Source organism: Schistocerca gregaria, chromosome 1 (assembly GCF_023897955.1).
Source record: "Schistocerca gregaria isolate iqSchGreg1 chromosome 1, iqSchGreg1.2, whole genome shotgun sequence".
NCBI lineage: Eukaryota > Metazoa > Arthropoda > Insecta > Orthoptera > Acrididae > Schistocerca > Schistocerca gregaria.
This window is the reverse complement of record NC_064920.1, coordinates 599,159,392-599,186,930: the sequence shown is the minus strand read 5'-3', so window position 1 is coordinate 599,186,930 and position 27,539 is coordinate 599,159,392. Positions and strand designations below refer to the sequence as shown.

Here is a 27,539-nt window from a genome sequence, read left to right as displayed (position 1 = left end):
AACTATAGTACTGAGCAGGAATTTTTGGATAACTATGTTACTAACAATGAAATATTATAATGTTGCGATACTGGTAAGCCCTTGCTTGGGCACTGATAGAAACTGATCACTACACTGAGTGGGTGAAGCAAGCTCCCTCCAGCACAAAGAGTGCCCAAGAAATAGGAGTAATGCAGAGAAAGCAATGAATGTTAATATGTTTCATGTAATCATAAGTGATAGTAGGCACGGAAGTTATTTGCTGCAGAAAAATCATGTAAGACTTTGAATTCAGGATTCTTGCTAATAACTTCTACAATGCTACAGTCCTTGATCTTACAAAGCTTTTATTTGCAACAATTTAGAAGTAAGGAGCTGAAAGCAGGCGTAGATCCAGGGAGATGGGGGGGGGGGGGGGGAGGGGGAAGGGGGGGCGGTCTCGGTGGGGGCGGAGGTTATGTCCCATGTCCCTAAAAAGACACTTCAGTAGAAGTGTTTACATTTTTACATTTATCAATCTCTAAAATTTTATAAGTAATTTTCATAGAATTTTCCATACGGAAACCAAGAGCCTCAAAAATGCTAAAGAATACAAAAATTACAAGATAAATTTAATACAGGATATTTACAGGGTAGTACTGTGTACAAGTTATTATCATGTTAGGGAAGTGCTGATGTATACAAACTGGGCTCTATTATCATTATTTTAAAACTTATTAACGGAGATATCTGATGTTTTTGAGGTCCAAAGAGATGTTAGACAGGGGGATGATTAGTAGCCTATTTTGTTCCATTGTGTCTTTGGAAAGGTGATGCAAGAATGGCAAGAAGAACTCAAAAAATGTGGAATAAATGATCAGCTGCAGATGGGCTATAAGAAGAATTTTTAGAATTTAGTATTAAACTAGTGATGGATGATCTCAAGGCATGCATGGTCAAATATCTGTTGTCAAAGGTAAGATCTTCTTTAGGATAAATCCAGACATCCCATGACTAAAGTCTGCAGCACTCCAAAAAATTGTGAAATAATTACTCACAAGACGCACACACTAACTGTCATAACAAAAGAAACTATTGGAAAAATTAACCTTGAACTTTTCATAGATTTAACAATCTTACATCAAAACATATCAAGCAATAAAAAATAAAGCTCCAGGCTTTGAACTGCACTGTAGTTTGCATTACTGAGCACTGGTTTAGAGACCCAGAAATCCAACATGTAGCATTATTGTTGTATGAAATGATAGACTCTTACTCTAGGACCACTTCAGAAAGTGGGGGATCATGCCCTTATGTCAGAAGGAACACAATTTAAATCATGATGTGACCTTAGCACAGTCAGTGAATACAAACACAATGAAATATTAGCTATTGAACTAGCAGGACTATATATCATCAAGAAATGAAATTTTGTGCATATCAATCACCCAGTGGAAATCAACACTTTTTCCAATAAATTAACAGAAGTTCTAGGTCAAGTCTCAAGTGTAAAAGTCAACATAATTTTGTGTGGAGACAAACATTAACACAAGTATCATAAATGAAACTAGTAGCACCATCACCCTCATAAAAACAACCTACAAAATTTTGGTATGTCACTGTTGGTCAATAGTGCAATGGGGCTGCATTAGTAAATGACCATGTAGCCACAAATACAGACAGGGAAAAGTTTGGTGTAACTGTAAAAGATCTTGGTCTTTCAGACCATTTCTGTCGAACAATAACAGTAAAATCAGGTATGAAAAAAGGAACCTAAACTTCAGGCATACAAAAAACATTTGTCAAAAATCAAAATTCAAGATTTCTCAAGAAAACTATCAAGCTGTATTTGTGATGAAGTGTACAATGTCATTTCAAAATTTTCTAACAAGGAGTGGGTGCCTAACCATAGTCGCTGAATTTGTCCAATTCGTAGAGCATGAAAGTGCCCCGAGTGGGAACTTCAGATGGCCAAGCATTTAGGAAATGAAAGGAATTTTGATACGGATCCGTCACCCTGTGCAACTTATCAATTGTCCCTGTGACAATTTGTTCAGGAAATGGTGTCTGGCTCAGCAGTAAGAGATCAAATTGGTATTGAAAGGGGTGCGTGCGGATTCGACTCCCCCCAGCGGCAAATATTTTTGTGCTCCTTGGAAATGCGTACAATACTGACATCACAACTAACCCACATTTTATCCTATGCCTATACTTTTTGTGCTTATATAAATTAATAAAATAATCTATATAATGTTGCACTTAATGGTGATGTCAGCAGTGTATGCACTCCCAAGGAGTACAAAAATATTTGCCATCGCGCAGAGTCAAACCTGCAACCCTTTCAAAATGAATCTGATCTCTTACCGCTGATTCAAACACCCCTTCCTAATCACAATCTCAAAGAGACAATTGATAAGTAGTACCATAAATTTGGACAAATTTGGCAATGATAAGTAGGCGTGCTCTCCTTGTAAGTTCTTGACATTATTTAAACAGAATTTTGAAAAAAACTTCCAAAATTACCATCAGTATCAATCTCTCACAAAAACAGCTGGCTAACAGCTGGTATTAAGAAATCCTCCCAAGTCCCTACATACGCCAGTTCCTTGAAAAAGAGTCATAATGACCCAATATTCCTAAATTTCTATTGCAGAAACAAAGAGTATTATGATGAATTGCTGACAGATGCAACAAAAGTTGTTTCATGAGAAAATAACACACAATTCAGAAAACAAATGCAAAACAGTGTGTACAGTCTTTAAAAAGGAAACAGGGAGAGACAAAAAAAGGCATAATAACAAAATGATAAGGGTGTGGCATAAAATAATAGGCCTAAATGTTCCACACCACTTATCAAACTATGTGAATAATTACTTTTCAAGCAGCCTACAGAGAAATTACAACAAAAACTCCCAAAAAGATTTATCTACTTTAAATAATTGTGCACTAAGAACAATGATGTCACTACTAAGTCAGTAAAACTGTACAAAACATAAAAAACAATATGTCAGTTAGATGAAATACCAAGGTATGTGCTGAAACAATGCAAGCTTCTTTAAAAACCATAATAAATGAATAACACACATTGGAGAAATTTCCAGACAAGAGTTGTACCTCTACTAAAGAAATGTGATGCAGAAGACATAGAAAACTGTTGGCTCATTTTCCCTGTTGTCACCATTCTCAAAAATAAGAGACACAATTATGAGAGGCAAATTAATGTATAAATATAAACTCTTAAGTGAATCACTGTTTGGTTGCTGAAGTGGTAGAACATAGTTCACAAAAGCTGTACTTGATGCTCTTGAAAAATATTAATGTGTCACAGGAATCTTTTATATCTTTCTGAGGCTTTTGGTACTGTTAGCTGTGACATTCTACTAAATAAGCCAGAAGCATTAGGAGTAAGAGATGTAGATAATGACTGGTTCCAAATATACCTTACAGATAGGATACAAAGAATACAGATAACATATACCAGTACTCAAATAAGCCCAAAATTTTAATAAAATGCTTAGATTAAAAATACATATATATCAAGGAGTTCCTCAGGGCAGCGTCTTTGGGCCACTACTGTTCCTGGTATACATCTGTGATTTTCTCAGTAGCATTAATCATGGGGCAACATTTCTCCTTGGCAATGACAGCAATATTGTAATCACTGGGAAAACAACAGCACTCTTTGCAGAGAAAGCAAATGATACCAACAAAGAAGTTTACAATTGGTCAATATGCAATAAAGTGACAATTAATATGAAGAAAACAAATTATATGTATTTCAGGTCAAAGAGGGAAAATGGCATAATTAAGTAAATATAATAAACACAAAATATAATAAATACAGAATTTCTATGAATGAATATTTAGTATCAGTTGCAATGATGTGAACACAAAATGATACTTGCAGACAGAATGTCATTAGTATGTTCTGCCATCAGTGTGTAACAACCAGTGTCTTTTAGTTACATACTGTTCATATGCACACTCAGTTCTTAGCTGTGGAGTTCTTTTCTGGGAAATAAATGTAAACAATATGAATACAGTTTTCAAATTATAGAAAAGTGTCAGAAGAATAATAGCGACAAACAATAGTCAAGAACATTGTAAAGACCTGTGCAAAATACCGGGGATTTTAACTATATCACATGAGTTCATTACTCAATCAGTTGTACACTTGAAAATATAATTGATAATTACTGCACACACAGCTCTGTCCTTGACCATAGAGCACTAGCCAGACTGAACTTATATGTTCTGGTAAGAAGAGAAATAAAACTCAAAACAGCATTTTCTGCCAATGAATAAAACTGTACTACAAACTGTCCAAGGAGACTGGACGGATAACTAAAACACACTCATTTAAAAAAGGTAGCCAAAAAGTATCTGTTAAGCAATCCATTTTAAACATTGAAGAAGATAAATAATACAGAGTATGGGTTGGTAAAAAATGTAGTATATACCAATAATAAAAATGATAATAAAACATTATTATTTCAAATAACACTGTTGCACTATGTTATTTCCTTCTTTTTTTCTTTTTCAGGGGAAGCTTACTTTCAAAGATATGCAATGTATAATGCCAACACCTTATTCTCTTGGTGAGTTGAACATCTCACACACTTTAGGGGGATACTGACTCAGTTTTCCAGTTTGTCAAGTAGAAAGTTGCAGAACACAAAATGAAAACCAGACTTCATCATTATGGCCCTGATAATATGTTTAGAGTTAATTATGAAACAATGGGTGTATTGTATGTGTAGTGTTTGCAGTGTCTGTGAGTGAGAAATTTATGAAAAGTGTAGCACTATCCTTTTACATAATTAAATAACTTGCTTGAAAAACAGAAATGTGCACTAGGGAAAAAGCAAATGAAGTAACTTTGTTTTAAACAGATGGGCATTTTATGCAAAAGGATGGAGGTTCCATCTTTATCAGGCCATCCTGATTTAAGTTTCCATGGTTTCCGTAAATTACTTCAGGCAAATGCTGTGATGGTTCCTACTCTAAGGCTATGTCCAACTACCTGTCCTATCCTTGTCAGACGGATGTGTGAATATGTCAGTGCCTGTATATATGCATTATGTTATTTTTATTGTTTGTAAATGGTAATATCAAGCCACGTCCTTATAAAAGTGATATACAGATGGACAAAACTACATTACTTGTTTGTGCTGACAGTCTTGCAATACTGCCACGAGACTTTGCAATTGCAACAAGAAAAGTCCGCACTTGGAAGAAAACTACAGAAAAAAACAGCAAATATAAATATACTCCAAATTTCAATAACAGATTATCTCAAACAAAGTCACAGCACTATGTCACAAGGATGAAGCCAGATTGTTAATATGAAGCAGACCACCTGGGTTAAGAAATGCGAAATAGAAGACCTGGAAAAGAAAAAGGAAAATACAATGAAAAATGCTGGAGCCAATGGAACACAATGGTAACTACACGAACAGAAATAAGGAAGATCTACATGAGACAGCCGGCCGCTGTGTAGTGGTTCTAGGCACTTCAGTCTGGAACCGTGCTACTGCTACAGTCGCAGGTTCTAATCCTGCCTCGGGCATGGATGTGTGTGATGTCCTTAGTTTAATTAGGTTTAAGTAGTTCTAACCTCAGATGTTGATTCCCATAGTGCTTGGAACCGTTTTTTTACATGAGACAACTGAACAACTAAATGTAAAAATCAGAAAACGTACAGCAGAATGATGTTTTTTGGTCATCTGTTTTCGCTAAATGAAAAGAACGTATGCCCAGTGAATTTTTGAACATATCAACAGGGGAAATCTCTCTGGAGCAGATCTAACACGTCAGTAATGATATGGAATCAAAATTGAATAAAATGAAATTCTGAAATATGTTCCAAAAAACGCTATTTGATTACCATCTCCATACAAAACCAAAAAAGACAGCTGGAACAAAGTGGTCATAAATTTGGAAGCAACATCTCTCTGATCGAATGAAAAATTGTTAGAAAAACCGGAAGTTAAATCACCAGTGATTATCTAGGTAGGCGATCTATACCATAGAATGCACAAAGTCAGTAAAAAATTATATATAATTAAAACTTTGGACATCTTCAGTATATTAAAAGAGTGTGTGACTGCTATGGACCGGGGGGGGGGGGGGGGGGGAGCAGGCAGTAACAAACTATGACCTCCCACTCCCTGCAGAGGAGGATCCGCGCCTGAAAGTTTCCAGGTACTGTATTACATATGACTAAGACTTCTTTAACAGTTATTTCATGCTGATATTTGACGAAATGACATGCAGACAGTAAAAGAATCACCCTGAGAAAGAGTGTTTGAACTTTTCCGCAGTCGCGTCCACATTCTTCATCGACGATGGAATGGATCAAGTTTCGTGCCTGAATCCTTTGGTACGCAACCCTCTTGCCTCCACTAATAATCCATACGAAAATATCAGGCATTGAATGCTGCGGCTGTAAAAATAAAATGTGATGAAATTGGTTACAACAGAGTAAATACACAATAACTAGAATAACTGAAGCACCGGTAACATCAACTAGGACAACTTTGCCAATTTTTTCCGCTCTTCCAATTGCTATGTTAACTGATAGGTCTATGTACGAAAAAGAAACCATCATTAACTCCTCTTTCGTCGTTTGCAGAAATATGGCAAGTTAAGAAATTATTTATACATCAGAAAAGTGCAAACAACAATGGCAAGTTACTTCAGAAATGGGGCATCTTTACCAACAGTGTTGGACAAGGAAAAATGCAAAAAAATTAAGAGTGAAAAGATTATGTAAATTATGAAAACTTTTTGTAGGAAATACATATTACGGTACATGTAAGTAATCAAAACATTAAAACCAGTGTCACACATTTCAAAGAAGATTCTTAAATTTTTATCAGGAAATGTAAAATTTCCCATATTCCATTGTAAGAGGAGTTAATTTAATGAATTACACAAAAGCATAGTGTATTTGGGAAATAAAAATGTTTCCTCTGTCAGTTGTTCTAAGATATGTAATTACGAAACGGAAACTCGACGTATCCGTCTCCACATAACCCACAAAAACTCGTGCTCTCTTCTTCCTCATCACTAATCAACGCAGTCCGGAGTCATTATGTTTTGAATGGAAGCATTTTACATCTCGTTTCCCACTGCTTATTTCCTTACCACTGTGGAGGTAACAAGCAGCAGATTAATACCATCATAGCTTTCGTAGAACTACTTACGGCCAATTACCTTATTCCTAAAGCGTCTTGGCATTTTGAAAAACAAAACGAAAAACGCAAGATCTGAACAATAGCGGGAAAGTGTAAGAAAATTACGAAGTCTACGTTGGCAAAGTTGTACGGTAACGTTTTCATCAAGCTTCGTGGTACAATAAATTATACGTCTCAAAGTCACCGCATGCACACTGTTAACAGTGCAGTATCTTAGCGCCAGCTGAATGTTTTGTTTCTTTTGCGATTTCGTGTGTTCACGTGTGGTTTCCGGTTGCTGTGGAACGGTGTATTGACTTGTGTCTGGTAGTGAGCGAGGGCCTACATGTAGCGGTACTCAGATCGCTGTGCATGAAGGGTGAAAAGACATCCGGAAACAGTCTATAATAGTTGTACTGAAGTTACTGAAGATTTTTTACAGATCTGAAAAGAAACCAGAAATAATACAAATTTCGTACAAGTTCATAAAATGACAAGAAGATCTTGTAGTATTTCCGAGTCTCTAGATGTTAACATGTGTATTTACTCTCCAAGAAAGGGATGTAAATAAAAACGGAAATTAGATGATTTTGGCAAAATGTTAGTGCGTCTAACTTTGCTTTGATACTATGACGGAGGAGAGTATCCGACGGCTAGGAAAATGCAGAGTTAACTCTGTGAAAAAACTAATTATTCTGGCTCAGAGACTTCCGTTCTTTGTCTTCTCCGTTCACTTGGTCTTCGTGCCAGGATGTATAGTGATAGATAAAAAATTTTAATGGAATGCCGAGACATTGCAGCAACATGGAAGAAGCTTTGTGTAATATTCACTTGCTGCATGCTGATGACAATCAAGACCACCTGCAGATGTATTGTAGGTGGTCTTGGTGACCATATACTTGTAGTACACATCGATAAAATTTGGGCTTCACAAAATTACACGCAAAAATTATTTTCCTCGACTTCAACGGAAATGTTGCCACGAAAGTACCTACAAAGACTTTTGTGTAGCTATATGGGCGATTTGAGTGATGGGTGCAATGACAAAGGATTAGTAAGAGCTGCAACCAGAAATTTTTCAGGAGGTAGGAAACAGGTTGTTCTCAGTCATATTGAGGCGAGCCGTCGGAATTAAAATCATGGCGGCGGCATAATCGCTCGCTGTTGAGCACGGATCCTCGTAAATTAAATTCGTTCATACGTGACACAATACAATAATGATGTCTCAGATGTTATCAAATTTAATGTCGTGGATTTCGTAACAATTTTTATCGCTGGCTGTTTCTACAAGGTCCAACAACGGCGACATATTTCGTTACACGGGCTGAACAGTTTCAAAACTCTTAAGATATTTTATTTTTTATCTCGGAATACTTCAATATTTTCACATAAAATATGTAGCACATGCATCGATAAACTTGAAGAATGTTCATATATTACTTTCAGTCCAAATATGTTTGTGATTCTATTTTTCCACAGTCTGAAGTAATAAAATGCTTTTCATCAAAATTTATTGTAGTGTTTATTTCTATGTTTTATCGTAGCAGCTAAGAAGAATTTTCTTTTGGAAAATACTCCATTATAACAATAGAGATGTCTAACTTTTTTCGAAATTTCTACTAATATTTAAAAGAAACATTAATTGGCAATACTTTAAGACTATGAGATGACCTTGTGGTGTCTATTTTCGTGACGAACGCTATCCTGATATCATTTAACCTAAAAACAAGCTAAAAGTTACATCCAAAAATGATTCTGAAGGATAAATATATGCATTATTAAGCCAAAAAAGTAGTTTTTACACGATATGAAAGGGCAGGGAGTGATACTAAGTTTTAGTCTAAAGGTATAAAAAAATAATTTCGCTCAAGCTGAAAGCAAAAACATCGATTCGATCTATAAACACAAAAAAAAGAAAACAAAAAAAACACGCAAAACGATATTTATCAAAGGTCTTGTGCATGCGATTCAGGAAATTTGCAGAACACCATAATTATATAGTTGCTTTCCAAAGTTGGCAAAGTTGTCCCACATTGCACATCAGACCCAATAGATAATATCACTACGAAACAATGAAAGCCAGATTGTAGACATTCTGAGCAATGAAACTGGCAGTCATGATCTATTTGTTCAGTCTGATGAGACGAGGGCCATAAGGGCCTCTCTTACATCGGACCAGGAACAACACATTTCAATTTTTACAAAACATTCTCAATTACGTACCTCTGTGAAATTATTACAGCAACAATTGTAATTAGCAATGCAAATAATAACAGTGAATAATTCTAAGAATAAGAATAATACTGATTACCTTAGCACATTTGAATCTGCGTTTAGTATCATCAGAAACGGAAGGATAATGTAAGTGGAGAAGACTGAATTGTCAATGACAACGTCGGAGGTTCGATTCCTCTCCCGGGCATGGGCGTGTGTGTTGTCCTTAGAATAAGTTTTAAATAAGTTTTAAGTTAGATTAAGTAGTGTGTAAGCTTAGGGACCGATGACTTAAGCAGTTTGGTCCCATAAGATCTTTCTACAAATTTACATTTTTTTTTTTTTTTGGTCAATGAGGAGAAGACGTTTAATAGAGCACTCTGCACTACGGAGGAGGGAAAAGTGGTGGAGAAGGGTTTACAAGAGTGAGCTGCAGACAAGTGTATGTAGGAAAAATCTACTGTAATAAATGGTTGACCATTAGCCATCTTTTGAAGTCTGGAAGGAATTTAATTTCTTTTATAATCTGCCGAAGAACGTTCAGCGACCGGTTCCTGTGCAGAAAATAACTTTTGAGAAGATTGTTATGTTATGTAGTGGTTTTATTTTGTTGAGAATGAGTATTTCTGCTGTGCTTTTCAGGTATAGTGTAAGAGTTGGAGATAAATAAGAGGGAGTGCAACGGTCGAGAAGAACAAACACAGGATATGTAGACAGCACTGGACTTCTCGGCACATGGTCACGACAGTTTTCTGTAGTTCGTAGTAGTTCGTCAGTGTTTCTACATGTCGCTACATCGCAACTGCAATTTCCATTAGTCGCAAATTGTCGTGATTCTACGAAAATTTACACTAGGTTTAACTTGTTGTTTCGCTGGTACTTACATCTTCCACAAGGAACTTGAGCTTCTGTAAATAAGTGTGAGCAGTTTTGTATCTTTCCTTAAGGGAGTTTTTTGTGACCAAGGCCTTGAGATTCCTTGACATGACACCTATATGTTCCTGGAAAAGAGTGGTCGTAATGTAAGAAAACAATGACAACAATCAGAAATGAACTGTGTAATTAGAAAACTAAAAGATGAATAAAATTTATGAATGTCGGTTAAGTAGGGGAAAGTGACCCAAAACGACATACAATAAAGTTAATTGTCTTTTACGGCTCATATTTGCCAATTAAAATTATATAAATGCAATTTTAAATTTCACTGGGATTTCTACAGTAGCATATGAATAAGGAATTCAATATAAAATAATTAGTTTTGCTATGAATTCACAATTTTAAAAACTGTGTCAACACATCATTTTGGGCTGCCCGGTGGGGCAAAATGACACACATTGTCTCTTAGCAGGATAATTCCTCAATTTTTACTAATAAATTGCTAGCATATGCATGAATTATAGCATAAAGATATATTATAGTTTAATTAAGTCTTAGAAATGTAATCCTACCAAATTAAGGATGTGCATTGATATATACCAAAATGTATTGCAAATCATTACCGGGAACTTAGAATCTTACAAAACACATTTAAAATTTAAACAGTATTCAACCGATGGATGATACTTTCAATTTAGTTAGTTAGAAAAAAATATGTTATTGCCACAACTCATACACAAACTTTTTTGTACGCTTGGAAAGTCCAGAACAATCAGCACAGATCCGTTCTGAGCAGCTCATACAGTTTCTTTTGATCGCCTGTATAAATCACAACAGTAAATACAAGCTACGTCCTCTTGTTCATCAGTACTGACGTTTATGGTTGCTACTTCTTCATCTGTGGGGAGTGGGTGGGGAGAGGGAAACCCTGGCCAGATGTCGCTTTATCGCAGTAGTCCGGTTTGATTTTCTCAGCTCCTTTTCCCTTTTCTTGAGCTCCTTTTCCTTCAGAACTTGCAGATATTGTGTTGCAGTGAGCCCCTGGCAGCCTTCACCAACTCTGCGTTCCTTAGCCATACCGCAACTGAAAGAAGTTGCAGAAATCTCCTGGAGGATTGTCTCTGCTCTCTCTGTGACTGACTCATTGATGCCATGAATGCGGTCTAGTGAAGCAGGGAATACAACCCGTCGGCTTTGACCAATGACGTCAGAATTGGCCAAATAGCATTTATTACACGGATGAAAGAGCTGACAAGAATGTTCAGAAACAAAGGAATACGAAAGCGAAAAATATAGTTGACATATATCAAGGCAAGTAGTATTTTCACGTTAAGGATATCGCGTGTAATATTTCTGTGGAAAATGAAGGGAAAAAATGGATGGAAATATTGGTCGCACACAATACCTCACGTCAAATGTATGTGGGATGTATCTCGAACCTAATTCGAACTTTATTGGTTAACTGCAGTATGGAATACAAGTTTAGCGTACGTCGATTTCTTCGTTTTCGTTAGCATTAATATCCTGCTGTTCAGTTGGACTATATATGTCAACTCAAGCACGGGATACAAATTTTACATGCGTTGTTTCTTTCGCTTCCGCAACCACTGTCTGTTCTTACGTAGATTGTAGTACTACCGATGGCAGAAGGGGCTACGTACATAATATTTTTATCCCATAGTTCAGTTGACCTATATATATGTACACTGCTAACGAAAACGTGGAAATGGACACACGTTACATTTGAACTAAGCGAAGAGGCAATAAGACGACACATATACAATTTGTATCCCGCACTTCACTATGGGGTATGGTTTTTTTTTCGCCTTCGATGCTAATAATATGGACTGAGAGTTATGGTTTTCATCACAGCAGTGACAATAGTATCCTATTCTTTGGTTGAGCTATATAGCTATACACAACATTTGTATCCCGAGCTCGAGTTGACATATGTAGGTAAATCTCACTAATGTTACATCTGTCATTCTTTTCGAATAGGAAGTGTCAGCATAAAGGTCAACTGAAGGACGGGCTGCAAATTTTGTATCGGGCGTTTCGCCTGTAATATTGCTAGTACACATTCGTACTGATACTAGTGCTGGGAAAGGGAAGAAGAACGACAGCTGAGAAATTTCTATTACGTACTGGAGTACACGAAATCATGTTATAGTGTAATTAAGCAATGAAATACGTCAAAATAGTCGAATGCAGTAATAGAAAAAAATGGAAAACTGAACTTACAACGCGGGGACTTCTAGAAAAAACCGATGCTCGCCTAGAATGACATCAACAAAAATCACATACCCACATACACAACAAACAAAACATTACGAAAACACTCACACTCACACACACACACAAACACACACACACACACACACACACACACACACATACATACACATTCATCCCCCCCCCCCCCCCCTCCCATCCTAACGTGAAATTAGCTAACATATTTCGGACGGTACATTTGCCCAACACGTTTAACAAAACATTTAAACGGGCAATATGTTTGGGGAATATTACCCCTCCATGAATAATCATCCAAGTGACTTTGAAGTGTTTGAAGTGTCGAAATCCGGCGTTTCCCCTTCCCTACTAGAGATTTCACAGCTGACCAATAACCATCTACTGTTTTTGTGCTAGCTCCTGTGGATAATGATCTGAACTCAATATTGTGATTAACTACGAGATGCTGATAACACCTCTCCCTCAAATCCCTATATGAAGAAAAAGCATTTGAAATTATAACGTGATCTTCAACTAAGCTTTCATAATGTCTCTCAGGGTGAGCTTAGATTTTTCGAACCACGTCCCTCGTCTAATGGACCGCCACAACCGATCTTTGCTGCAGCGCCATACGAATAAGTCGTGAGTACGGAGACGAGATAAACTTGTGGGGCCCATATGTTCGCCGCACTCACGACATCGAACATACTCGGCAACGAGACCACACATTTGTAAAAAAACAACATGTCTACGCCCATAGCCTCTCTCAGATCATCCAGGTTTGTCGGAGCAGATAAATCCATAACTACAAACGAAAATGAGACACTAAACATTGTCCTAAAATAAGAAAATAATAGTCCAAATTACCTCAATGTCACTAAGATTGAAATTAAGTACGGAATGAATTGTAAACAACCAATTATTTAAATAAATGCACACGAAGAATATTGTGAGCAATATGTAGCGATCTCTTTTAAAATCACACTCAATTATTTTAATGTACAACGATAGCGCTTATCCGGAACACAGAACTGTTGTATTATGTGTGGCTGAAAGTGGAGATATTATTATCTATGAGTAATGTATGACGACATTGGTACAAAGCCGACGGGTCGCATCCCCTGCTTTACTACACTCCTGGAAATTGAAATAAGAACACCATGAATTCATTGTCCCAGGAAGGGGAAACTTTATTGACACATTCCTGGGGTCAGATACATCACATGATCACACTGACAGAACCACAGGCACATAGACACAGGCAACAGAGCATGCACAATGTCGGCACTAGTACAGTGTATATCCACCTTTCGCAGCAATGCAGGCTGCTATTCTCCCATGGAGACGATCGTAGAGATGCTGGATGTAGTCCTGTGGAACGGCTTGCCATGCCATTTCCACCTGGCGCCTCAGTTGGACCAGCATTCGTGCTGGACGTGCAGACCGCGTGAAACGACGCTTCATCCAGTCCCAAACATGCTCAATGGGGGACAGATCCGGAGATCTTGCTGGCCAGGGTAGTTGACTTACACCTTCTAGAGCACGTTGGGTGGCACGGGATACATGCGGACGTGCATTGTCCTGTTGGAACAGCAAGTTCCCTTGCCGGTCTAGGAATGGTAGAACGATGGGTTCGATGAAGATTTGGATGTACCGTGCACTATTCAGTGTACCCTCGACGATCACCAGAGGTGTACGGCCAGTGTAGGAGATCGCTCCCCACACCATGATGCCGGGTGTTGGCCCTGTGTGCCTCGGTCGTATGCAGTCCTTATTGTGGCGCTCACCTGCACGGCGCCAAACACGCATACGACCATCATTGGCACCAAGGCAGAAGCGACTCTCATCGCTGAAGACGACACGTCTCCATTCGTCCCTCCATTCACGCCTGTCGCGACACCACTGGAGGCGGGCTGCACGATGTTGGGGTGTGAGCGGAAGACGGCATAATGCTGTGTGGGACCGTAGCCCAGCTTCATGGAGACGGTTGCGAATGGTCCTCGCCAATACCCCAGGAGCAACAGTGTCCCTAATTTGCTGGGAAGTGGCGGTGCGGTCCCCTACGGCACTGCGTAGGATCCTACGGTCTTGGCGTGCATCCGTGCATCGCTGCGGTCCGGTCCCAGGTCGATGGGCACGTGCACCTTCCGCCGACCACTGGCGACAACATCGATGTACTGTGGAGACCTCACGCCCCACGTGTTGAGCAATTCGGCGGTACGTCCACCCGGCCTCCCGCATGCCCACTATACGCCCTCGCTCCAAGTCAGTCAACTGCACATACGGTTCACGTCCACGCTGTCGCGGCATGCTACCAGTGTTAAAGACTGCGATGGAGCTCCGTATGCCACGGCAAACTGGCTGACACTGACGGCGGCGGTGCACAAATGCTGCGCAGCTAGCGCCTTTCGACGGCCAACACCGCGGTTCCTGGTGTGTCCGCTGTGCCGTGCGTGTGATCATTGCTTGTACAGCCCTCTCGCAGTGTCTGGAGCTAGTATGGTGGGTCTGACACACCGGTGTCAATGTGTTCTTTTTTCCATTTCCAGGAGTGTAGATCCCATGAATGAAAGAAAGCTCAGTTGTTGATAAGGTGAATTGATCTACTGTAGGAGGTGGCTGATCTGTTGTTCTACTGGGTGCATACAAATGCTCCGGAAATAAATCTTGATTAAATAGAAATACTCCAGAAACATAATTTGGAGTTGCTGCTAGCAAATAGGCTTCGTGGAGAAGCTTGGCAATTCGGTAAACTGAAACTACTCTTCCTGGGTTCACTTCTTCACTTCCTGGTTGCAGTATGTGTCAAGTGGTTTCAAAGAATGTCGACTCAAGGGGCTGAAGCATATGAGTGCAATGTGGCGAAAGACACTACAAAACAACCCCATTTTCTTTGGCCAGTTCAAGGGCATGTGTGATCTTATGGCTACTATGACCATCTATTATTAGCAGTATTTTTTCTTCTTTTGTTGGCTTCACTGTGGAAATGAAGTGTTGCAGCCATTCCACGAATAATTCTGCAGTCATGTAACCAGTTTCATCGTACAGACGCAGGGTGCTCAATGGAGTTTCATCGTAAAGCTTTGGATTCAGCTACTTTTGAGAAAATATTAATGCAGGTGGAAATTACTGTCCACTGGAACTGCAACACGCTACGACAGTCATATGGATTCGACGCTCAGAACTCGTTATAGCACCAATCTTTATTTTCCTTTTGCAGCAAAAATTCTTGGAGGTTTCTGAACTGTTGTGAGTGTTGATTCATCCATATTATAAATTCGTGTTGGCACAATATTGTGGACCTTGACTACTCTTTCAAGCAGAGAGAAAAACTGTAAGACTTGGGGCTTATCAAAATCCTGTGCAGCAGAGGCTTGTTCTGGCTGCCGTAGACTTATCTCAGGGTCACGCTCTTCGAAAACCTATCAACCAGTCTTCACCTGCCATTTGACTGTCAGCATTAAAAGGAGAATCAATGCCCACTCTCTGAGACAGGCCATATGCTACGCGTCGAATATGACTACAGTTTAACCCAAAAAGTTGCGATTCCAGTTATAAAATATTCTGAACTAGCAGCTTTTTGATCTTGTGTCGTCTTAGAGTAGCCTGGGGTACATTGTGCACTAAAGAAGCTTTAAACCATCCCATGTTACCGTCCCTAATGGCAGCAATGGCAGATTTCAGGTCACTTTCATTCCACGACAATCTGTTTGAGGTCCGTTTGTATTTATTCACCATTTTCTGCAAAACACTTAAAAAAAAAAAAAACAAACAAAGCAGATGTGACACCCAGAGTAAGTGACATAAGAAACAAAATGGAGTACAGCGAAGACAAAGCAGAATGGTGACAACAGTGTCAGTATACACTACATTGGAAGCTGGGCTGTAGTTGGTAGCGACCAGAAACACCTGGTCAGTCCAAAGTCGTACACCTATCTTGAGACTTTTGTCGAATATCTTATTCCCTTCAGCCACTGAAATGAGTGTCTTCCAGGAGTGTGCAAACAGGGCGACCCAAAATAAGTGATCAGTCGAAAGACGTACACCTATCTTGAGACTTTTGTCAAATATCGTATTCCCTTCAGCCGCTGAAATGAGTGTCTTCCTGGAATGCGCAAACAGTGCACGAAGTATACTGGGACAACCAGCGAAAAAATGGCTGCTTCACCGAAAATACGCACCACACTCTAGGGCGCCTATGCTATAGTTAGGGATGGTGGATAGACTAGAGTGTTTGGAGTATTTTTAATATTATGGTAGTTGAATAGTGGCTTGTAAGTAGCCATAACCAAGTTCAAGTTCCGAACCCGCAAAAACCCTGCATAATAGCGGATTTTAAAGTTTTTTCTTTGCGGGGAAACACCTGACTACATTATATTTTTTACCTCCCGGGGAGGTAGGGGGTGGGGGTGGGGGGAGGGACGGCCCTCCTTGCCCGCAGGTTTGGGCGCCCTTGACCACAGTGGACCTAGAGTCCCATTGTGAGCGTCTTGAGTTACTTTAGCATACACCCGGTACAAATTCTTTGAGAGTAAAAGCGCTACCTAGTGGTTCGTGGGTGTACGTGCAGGGAGTGTACTAGTAGTGAAAGCAGTTTTTAAATTGTTTCCTACACTGATGAGCTGTAACGTTACGGCCAACTACTTAATAGCGTGTTGGTCCACTTTGGAAGGGAAAATAGTATTTTCTGCGCGCCATGGATTAGAAAAGCCCGTGATAGTTTCCAGAGATATGTGGCACCAGGCGTGGATGAACAGGTCACGCAGTTTTTGCAAATTATGGGCGGTGGTCTGAGGACGCGGAGCTGGCGTCACGGTAGCGTCCTAGATGTGCTCCATGGGGGTCAGATCAAGAGAATTTGATACCCAAGACAATAAAGTGAGTTCATAATTATGCTCCTCAAACCACTGTTGGGTTTTTCTAGCCTTGTGACAAATACAGCTGCCCTGCTGGTAGACGCCATCGCCGGCGGAGAAGACATCAAGAATGAAGGGATGCACGTTGTCTGCAATGACAACGACGACTTCGGCCCCATCATTCACGTTTCCGTGAACCTGAACCAGGATGTTTATTTCAACATTTTCGGGGACCAGCTGTCACCAACTGTCGCGCTTTCTCCTACATCTTCAGGATGAGGGTGCTGTGGACACTCCCATCATCCAAGGTGACAACAGACGCGTTCACAGAACCGCCTGCGTACCGTTCTGGTTGGACTAACATTCGGTACCACATAATTCCTCGACTGGCCCGTTAAAAATCACTCTATGTTTATCTTATACATAATGTATTGAAATTCTTGGAATAGTGGGTATAACGTTGCAGTCAACATCCATGCATTTGGATGTTCTGTCGGACTTAATCTACAACGAGTCGTTTCAGCTGTATATGACATACTTGAAAAATCCATTGAACTCTCTTCATCGCCGAACTGAAGCTGTTAGCTCGTCTAGAAACCAGTAGCCTTGCGGATTTATTGGTTACTTTTCTTTTATTGTCGTTAAACGTAACGTAAATGCGATAACCTGAAATATACAACACTTAATCCCACCGTGCTATGCTACACTGGTGCTCCTTTAGGTTCCGTGAAACTTGGCCTCAGGGTCGTGAGGAAATCCTCAGTTGCACATGTTTTAAGAAGCTTTTGCGTATGCGTAGCTGGCATGACATAATTGCCTTATGGGTAAAATACTTACAGATTTGATAAACAATGGGAACTGTTCGTGACATGCATATCAAGGCCCTACCATTCAACCACAAGTTTATATCAAAGCCACAACGTGGTAAAACACTGCGGCTGACTTGTCACCCTTCGCTTGGTAGTTAGCATAAATCCTGTTAGATGGCAGCACACGCCTTAGATATGCCAATTCGTTCACTGTATAGGGTGTCCCATTTATCTTGACCACCCTAAATAACTGTTTCTCCATATGCAAATTACAGAATGTTTCAAGTAAATGTTCTTCAGCCGTCAGGCAGACATTATTCAGCATGATTGCCTTCGTTGTAGTTTTGCTTTTTTACAAAGATACGAGCAGCGGTATGACTTTTTTAAATGGCACCCTCTATTTTTTATTCGGAAATTGATTTCCTCTCCTAATGACCTGTTCAAAAATGTATCACAGTGTACCATTCACTGAAACAAAACGTTATTAATTACATAACGCAACACTGACGTTGACACTCCCGGCACTTAATGCAGGTACTCGTGGTAATGGAACACACCCACGTGCTGACGTTGACAGAGGAAAAATGTAAACGTAGTAGAATGCACTCCCGTCATTCCGTCAACCATCGTCAGTTGAAGAGTTGTGTGGGTAGAATGTACAACAACGAAGAGAAGGTAGAAATGCTACTCATCTATGGGGAATATAAGTTCGCAAATAGGTAACTGTAATACGGTTTTCTTATGTACTGGTACATTTAGTACAGTGGTTTAGTCCTTTTAAGTACTGTTGTGTTGAGCAGGCATACAGTAAAGACTGTCCTTCCTACAAACTGCATCGACATAACGTTTCTTTCATTGTTGTTGAGGTAGGCGAAATGCTACGCAGGCAGCGGAACTGTACGGAGAGCTATATCCTGACAAGAACCATCTTCCCGACGAATGTTTTCTCGTCATGTTGCTAGGCTTCAGGAAGCGGGAAGTTTCAACCCACGACAACGCAATCGTCGTAGTACTCGCACAAACAAAGCTGCCGAAGTTACTGTTCTCGCTTCCGTTGCTATGAATGCACATGGGAGCACACGACAGCTTGAACACGATATTGGCATTCCTATAACCAATGTACATCGTATTCTTACACGTCACCGGTACCATCCTTACCATGTTCACCTACGTCAAGAATTGCATGGGGATGATTTTCAGAATCGTGCACAGTTCTGTTAGTGGGCACAGCAGCAAATCCTCGCCAACCTGAACTTGTTCTCCAATGTTCTATTTGCCGATGTATGTTCATTCTCAAACAAAGGACAGGTAAATACAAGGAACATGCATTATTGGCCCAGCGACAACCCATGATGGCTTAGACAGGTGGAACATCAGCGTCAATGGAGAGTTAACGTCTGGTGAAGGATGCTTGGTACTGCAATTATTGGCCCTTATTTCATCAATGGTAGTCTAAACGAGACAGCGTATGCCAGCTTCCTCAGACGAATTCTTCCTCCTCTTCTGGTTGAAGTGCCGCTAAGAACCAAAATGCTTATGTGGTATCAACACGATGGATGTCCAACGCATAATGCCTTGCGTGCACGTTGTGTTCTGAACTGAAGGTATCCAGCCAGATGGATTGGTCGAGGATGAACAGTTACTTAGCCTGCTAGGTCTCCTGATTTAAATCCTCTGGACTTTTTGTTTGGGGATGCATTAAAGACGTTGTCTATCGCGATATTCCAACAACTCCAGATGACATGCAGGAACGTATCGTGCTTGGTTGTAACTCTCTTCAGCAAGCAACACTGAAACAGTAAATAATTCTTTCATTCAACGAGTACATCAGCGTATTGATGACCAGGGTCACCACTTTGAACACCTTTGAATGTTCTGCTCCTGGGCAATAGTGTAGGAGAGTCAAAGTCAATTTTGTGTTATGTTTTTACTAGGTTTTCATTTGTTTTCTGTCATCTGGAGCAAGTGGACGAGTTGTGATCCCTGCCTCAAAGTCAATGTTGTGTTATGTAATGAATAACGTTGAGTTTCAGTGAATGGTACACTGTGATACATTTTTGAATAGGTCTTCAGGAGAGGAAATGAATTACCGAATAAAAAATACAGGATCCCACTTAAAAAAAGGTCATACTACTGTTCACATCTTTGTAAAAAACAAAGCCATAACGAAGGCAATCATGCTGATTGATGTCGCCCTGACAGCTAAAGAATATTTGCTTGAAACATTTTGTAATTTGCATCTGGACAAAATCTTATTTAGGGTGGTCAAGATAAATGGGTCACCCTATACAGTAAAATTAGATCAGAAGTCATTATTATCATATTATTACTATTATTATTATTACTATCACTGATTGGTAGTGGCTGCAGTTGTACAAATTTGTGCATAATCGTAACTGTTTACAACAGGTGCTTTTGCATACTTTCAAATTTATCTGATTTAAAGAATTTGTGAACATCCAAAATGTATACCCATGATTCGTCAGTTCCAGAGACAGTCAAACGCTACCGAGATCATGTCTCCTAGGGGTGACTAGCTTTTTGCCCCTTGTGTATGTTATCGTGAAAAGAACTAGACATGTTTTACATGTCTTAAGAATTTGGGTCCCAGAAATTGTTGCTCTACAAAAATTCAATAAAGAAAGTAACGCATTCGTCACACATATTTGATGAGTTAGCTGGTGCACACAGTTACCCTACAGTGGAGAGAATGAAGGGATTCGTAATTGTTGTGCTGTTACAATACGGCCTCCACTGCCATCACCAGTGTACTATGGCATATGGCTAGAGAGGATACTACGTACGACGTCTCGCTGGCAGAGCTTGATGCGCTCCTTGTCGAGCTTGGTCTTGCCCATGCCGGCGGTGGCGCTGTTGCTGCGCGCGATGGACACGTATCTGGCGCAGGCGGCCGACAGCTCCTCCAGCACGGCGCGCAGACGCCGCTCCGCCGCGCCGTCCTCCTGCTCCGTCAGCAGCTGCACCTCGGACAGGCCTTCTTCCTGGGAACACAGGCGGCGCTAGTGCGGCACGCCCCACGCTGTATCGCCCCCCGTACTAACAATACAGCTTGCACAAGAATAAACCAACCTATATTGCCTTTATAGATCTGGAAAACGGATTTGAAAATACACTCCTGGAAATTGAAATAAGAACACCGTGAATTCATTGTCCCAGGAAGGGGAAACTTTGTTGACACATTCCTGGGGTCAGATACATCACATGATCGCACTGACAGAACCACAGGCACATAGACACAGGCAACAGAGCATGCACAATGTCGGCACTAGTACAGTGTATATCTACCTTTCGCAGCAATGCAGGCTGCTACTCTCCCATGGAGACGATCGTAGAGATGCTGGATGTAGTCCTGTGGAACGGCTTGCCATGCCATTTCCACCTGGCGCCTCAGTTGGACCAGCGTTCGTGCTGGACGTGCAGACCGCGTGAAACGACGCTTCATCCAGTCCCAAACATGCTCAATGGGGGACAGATCCGGAGATCTTGCTGGCCACGGTAGTTGACTTACACCTTATAGAGCACGTTGGGTGGCACGGGATACATGCGGACGTGCATTGTCCTGTTGGAACAGCAAGTTCCCTTGCCGGTCTAGGAATGGTAGACGGTGGGTTTGATGACGGTTTGGATGTACTGTGCACTATTCAGTGTCCCCTCGACGATCACCAGAGGCGTACGGCCAGTGTAGGAGATCGCTTCCCACACCATGATGCCAGGTGTTGGCCCTGTGTGCCTCGGTCGTATGCGGTCCTGATTGTGGCGTTCACCTGCACGGCGCCAAACACGCATACGACCATCATTGGCACCAAGGCAGAAGCGACTCTCATCGCTGAAGACGACACGACATCCATTCGTCCCTCCATTCACGCCTGTCGCGACACCATTGGAGGCGGGCTGCACGATGTTGGGGTGTGAGCGGAAGACGGCATAATGCTGTGTGGGACCGTAGCCCAGCTTCATGGAGACGGTTGCGAATGGTCCTCGCCGATACCCCAGGAGCCACAGTGTCCCTAATTTGCTGGGAAGTGGCGGTGCGGTCCCCTACGGCACTGCGTAGGATCCTACGGTCTTGGCGTGCATCCGTGCGTCGCTGCGGTCCGGTCCCAGGTCGACGGGCACGTGCACCTTCCGCCGACCACTGGCGAAACCTCGATGTACTGTGGAGACCTCATGCCCCACGTGTTGAGCAATTCGGCGGTACGTCCACCCGGCCTCCCGCATGCCCACTATATGCCCTCTCTCAAAGTCCGTCAACTGCACATACGGTTCACGTCCTCGCTGTCGCGGCATGCTACCAGTGTTAAAGACTGCGATGGAGCTCCGTATGCCACGGCAAACTGGCTGACACTGACGGCGGCGGTGCACAAATGCTGCGCAGCTAGCGCCTTTCGACGGCCAACACAGCGGTTCCTGGTGTGTCCGCTGTGCCGTGCGTGTGATCATTGCTTGTACAGCCCTCTCGCAGTGTCTGGAGCAAGTATGGTGGGTCTGACACACCGGTGTCAATGTGTTCTTTTTTCCATTTCCAGGAGTGTATTAGCTGGCAATAGACGTTCAGAGCGCAGAAGGAAGGAGCTCTAAAGTGGAAAGATACGCGAGTGATACTGTATCTCCTCCTATACAGGTTGGTCCATTGATCGTGACCGGGCCAAATATCTCACGAAACAAGCATCAAACGAAAAACCTACAAAGAACGAAACTCGTCTAGCTTTAAGGGGGAAATCAGATGGTGCTATGGTTGACCCGCTAGATGGTGCTGCCATAGGTCAAACGGATATCAACGGCGTTTTCTTGAATAGGAACTCCAATTTTTTATTATATATTCCTGTAGTGCGTAAAGATATATGAATGTTTTAACTGGACCACTGTTTTTCGCTTTGTGATAGATCTCGCTGTAATAGTCATAAACGTATAAGTACGTGGTATCACGTAACAATCCGCCAGTGCCGACGGTATTTGATTCGTGATACATTATCCGTGTTGAAATGGACCGTTTACCAATTGCGGAAAAGGTCGATATCGTGTTGATGTATGGCTATTGTGATCAAAATGCCCAACGGGCGTGTGCTATGTATGCTGCTCGGTATCCTGGATGACATCATCCAAGTGTCCGAACCGTTCGCCGTATAGTTACGTTATTTAAGGAAACAGGAAGTGTTCAGCCACATGTGAAACGTCAACCACGCCCTGCAACAAATGATGATGCCCAAGTAGGTGTTTTAGCTGCTGTCGCGGCTGATCCGTAGCAGACAAATTACGCGAGAATCGGGTGTCTCAAAAACGTCGGTGTTGAGAATGCTACATCAACATCGATTGCACCCGTACCATATTTCTATGCACCAGGAGTTGCATGGCGATGGCTTTGAACGCTCTGTACAGTTCTGCCATGGGGCACGAGAGAAAATACTGTACAATGACAAATTTTTTGCACGCGTTTTATTTAGCGACGAAGTGTCATTCACTAACAGCGGTAACGTAAACCGGCGTAATATGCACTATTGTGCAACTGAAAATCCACGATGGTTGCGACAAGTGGAAAATCAGCGACCTAGGCGGGTTCATGTATGGTGCGGCATTAAGGGGGGAATTATAATTGGTCCCCATTTTATCGATGGCAATCTAAATGGTGCAATGTATGCTGATTTCCTAATTAATATTCTACCGATGTTACTACAAGATCTTTCATCGCTTCACAGAATGGAAATGTTCTTCCAACATGATGGATGTCCGGCACATAGCTCGCGTGCGGTTGAAGCGGTATTGAATAGCATATTTCATGACAGGTGGATTGGTCGTCGAAGCATCATACCATGGCCCGCACGTTCACCGGATCTGAAGTCCCCGGATTTCTTTCTGTGGGGAAAGTTGAAAGATATTTGCTATCGTGGTCCACCGACAACGCCTGACAACATGCGTCAGCACATTGTCAATGCATGTGCGAACATTACGGAAGGAGAACTACTCGCTATTGAGAGGAATGTCGTTACACGTATTGCCAAATGCATTGAGATCGACGGACATTATTTTGAGCATTTATTCCATTAACGTGGTATTTACAGGTGATCACGCTGTAACAGCGTGCGTTCTCGGAAATGATAAGTTCACAAAGGTACAAGTATCACATTGGAATAACCGAAATAAAATGTTCATATGTACCTACGTTCTGTATTTTAATGTAAAAAACCTACCTGTTACAAAATGTTCGTCTAAAATTGTGAGCCATCTATCACAAACCAAAAAAGTGGCCCAACTAAAACATTCATATTTCCTTACGCACTACGCGAATATGTAATAAAATGGGGGTTCCTATTTAAAAAACGCATTTGATATCCGTTTGACCTATGGCAGCGCCATCTAGCGGGCCAACCATAGCGCCAGCTCGTTTCCCTCTTCAAGCTATCCATGTTTCGTTCTTTCTAGTTTTGTCGTTTGATGCTTATTTCGTGAGATATTTGGCCCGGTCACGATCAATGGTCCACCCTGTATACACTGCTTACACCACGGAAGCTGTAGGCCAAATTCAACAACTGAAGTGGGGATCAAAATTAATGGACAGAAGACAGACATACCGCATTACCCAGACGACATTGCTGTGCTCACAGAGGCGAAAGAAGATCTAGAGAAGATCCGCAGTACAACGGAAAAGGGTTTTCTGTAATCGGAACGTTGTGAGAATAAGGAAGAGGAAGATATAAGTGATGGTATGCAGTAATGAAGAGGGTTGTGAACCTCTATGAACGAAAACTTGAAGAGAAGAGTTAGAAGAGATAGAGGAGATATATTGGGGAAGAAATATCACAAGATATGGTAAAGACGGAAAGAAATTGTGCGCAGAATACGGAACACCACAAATGAATTTCATTTGGGAAAGAACTTATTCAAAAGCAAGAACATCAACCTGGAAATATGGAGGCTCATCATGAAAGCATTTTTTAGGAGTACAGCGAAACGTGGACAGTAGGAAAACAAGAAAGAAGACGGCTAGAAGCCCTGGAGTTTTGGTGCTACAGAAGAATGATGATCAGCCGGGGGAACAGAGTTGCCAATTAAGAGGTGCTGATAAGATCACAGGAGACCTGGTCTCTCTGGAGGCACATCCGAACAAAAAGACAAACTGGTAGAACCCATTTTGAGATATAATAAGATCATTGGAACAGTTAGTGCTGTTGACGGAAAAAAATCCCTGGAAACGACCCAGGATGTCATACATGCAGCAGATTACGAAGTGCAGTGTGCTATGTATGTGACTTTGCGAAATTAAGAGGAAAGCAGAAAGAAGAATGGAACAGCGCGCTGCTCAAACCAAACTCGGGGTTGAATACTAAAGAAGAAGAAAAAGAAGAAGAAGACATACTAAAATGCTAGTGGAAACATTGGAACGTCTGACACTTACTAAAATGTGAATGCGAATACAGGAAGGTAGCCAACGCAGCGCGGCGGGTATTAAAGAATATAAGTAACCTCTTGTGTAGCATACAGCCTAGCATAGATGGACGGTGGAGGAAAAAAATGAAAGTATGATTGCTGTCTATGAAACGTTCCAAGGAAAAGAAGGTGAAAATGTGTGTTTCAAAGGGAAAAAATTGTGTTCGGGATGGTCTTTGGCTGAAGCATTTAATGTTTTTCACTTCTTCATAAAACGAAACATTACTGTGAGAACTATGGTAGAGGTGAACTACTTTACACAAACAAAGCAAAGATGAATGTCTGTGTTGTGAGGAAGATAGACTCGCAGCAAACAATTGTAAACAATACAGGAAAATCAATAAACATGTCAATACATTCAAGATAATACGACTACAGTCCGAAAAATTGTGCCGGTCAACTATTGAACAAAAACTGCAAGACAACTGCTCTAATAAAAGATTTAACAATTGAAGGCTTGAAGTAAATGGGGACCTAAGTGCCATTCTCAACATTTTACAGGAAATGCCTTTTGTCTTATGGTTAGTTCTCACTTTTAATTTTCTAATTCGAAATAGGTTTTTGTATTTAACTGAAGACATATTACACTGTGCTCAATCATTAAAAAAAACAGAAATTAATCAAGGACAGTAAAAAATGCAAAAGCCAGAGCAAGCAGTCAGTCCTATGTCCACAATATTTGACTTAAAATAGGACTAAGTGCCTGAGGCAGGTACATCCCTTTATACAAATGTTTCATTGGCTAACACCTAATCATACAATAGGTATTGGTTCCGTATTCTTGGTTCTGTTGATAACACAAAGAAACTGGTACCATAATACAAAAACTTACATCTTTTCAAGTAATCTTCAAGTTCATTAATAGAACAATATTGAAATCCATTATTACAATAATACTGGAATAACAAAAACATTATGAACATGGCTTGAATTTTAAGATATGATGCTTCCATAAAATAGTTTGTCTTCAGGTTTTACCAATTTAATCATTGTATTTCAATCATAATTTTTAAATCAGTCTTCTAATCTTCTGTAATATGTGATTTACTCAGCAACGATGGAAACGCTGGTCCTGCTACTTTCTTATTGGTCACACCTTTCTTGAAAACATCAATTTCAGTTCCTTGTTCGAGTTCATTGAAGGTCCTTTTAACCAGGATTTTGCAAGGATTACTAGAACAAATTTTTATCCATGAAAGTTTTGTAATGTTGATGTGCACTGTGCTAATAAAAGTCCCTGCTGCTTTTTTGAAAACGAAAAAAACCAGCTTCGCTTTATTTTAAATGGATCTGTCACTTTAACATTTTCTGTCATAGACTTTAAGTCTTCTGGAAGTAAGTCCTTTTCGCTCATCAATAGCGGAAAAGTCACAGTCGCAGTTGAGGTAGGAGTGGCCTCCGTCTAAGAACTTATTGTTTATTTCTGTGTACATTTCAGTGCAAGAAATACACCCACAAAAAATCATCATCTTGTTTTAATTCTGCCCACATCTGTTATCATTCCACGCTGTGAGTTAGTCTGTGGATTCAATTTCTTTGAGGGCTCGAAAGACACAGTGCGCATCTGCATTCCCTTCCCTACCTGATATTCCTTCATGCAACATACTCATGTTACTGTGGAAATTGGTACAAAGGTTGAAATTTCAAAGTTGCGTTAGGTAGTACATGCTAGTATGAGTCAAAGTCAAAGTCGGTAATGATAATACTTTTTCTAAATCAAATGCAAATGTCACACTACAACAACTAGGACTCTGAAATTCGTTGAAATCATGTATCATTTTTGTTCTTGTTCTGCACATGTCAAATGATGAAGTTTTAGTTTATTTCTGAAATCTTTTTTAACTGCACCAGAGGATGTTGCGATTTGAGAAGCTAACAAATCACATGTTGTACATGTATATGTTCCAGATTACTGGAACGATAGTTTATTTTCGAAACACTTATTAAATACCAGATAATAAAAACGGTAAGGCACA

General features: G+C 40.7%; 1 protein-coding gene across 1 annotated transcript in view; it reads right to left on the bottom strand.

The window, feature by feature from the left end:
- LOC126358244 (otoferlin) overlaps window positions 1–27,539 on the bottom strand; it is a 288,211-nt gene that overhangs the window by 174,915 nt on the left and 85,757 nt on the right. The window contains exons 10-12 of the mRNA XM_050007531.1: window positions 20,925–21,122; window positions 10,235–10,351; window positions 6,251–6,403 (exon numbers count right to left, since the gene is read on the bottom strand). Coding sequence (XP_049863488.1) covers window positions 6,251–6,403; window positions 10,235–10,351; window positions 20,925–21,122 — 468 coding nt within the window. The remainder of the gene's footprint in view (window positions 1–6,250; window positions 6,404–10,234; window positions 10,352–20,924; window positions 21,123–27,539) is intronic.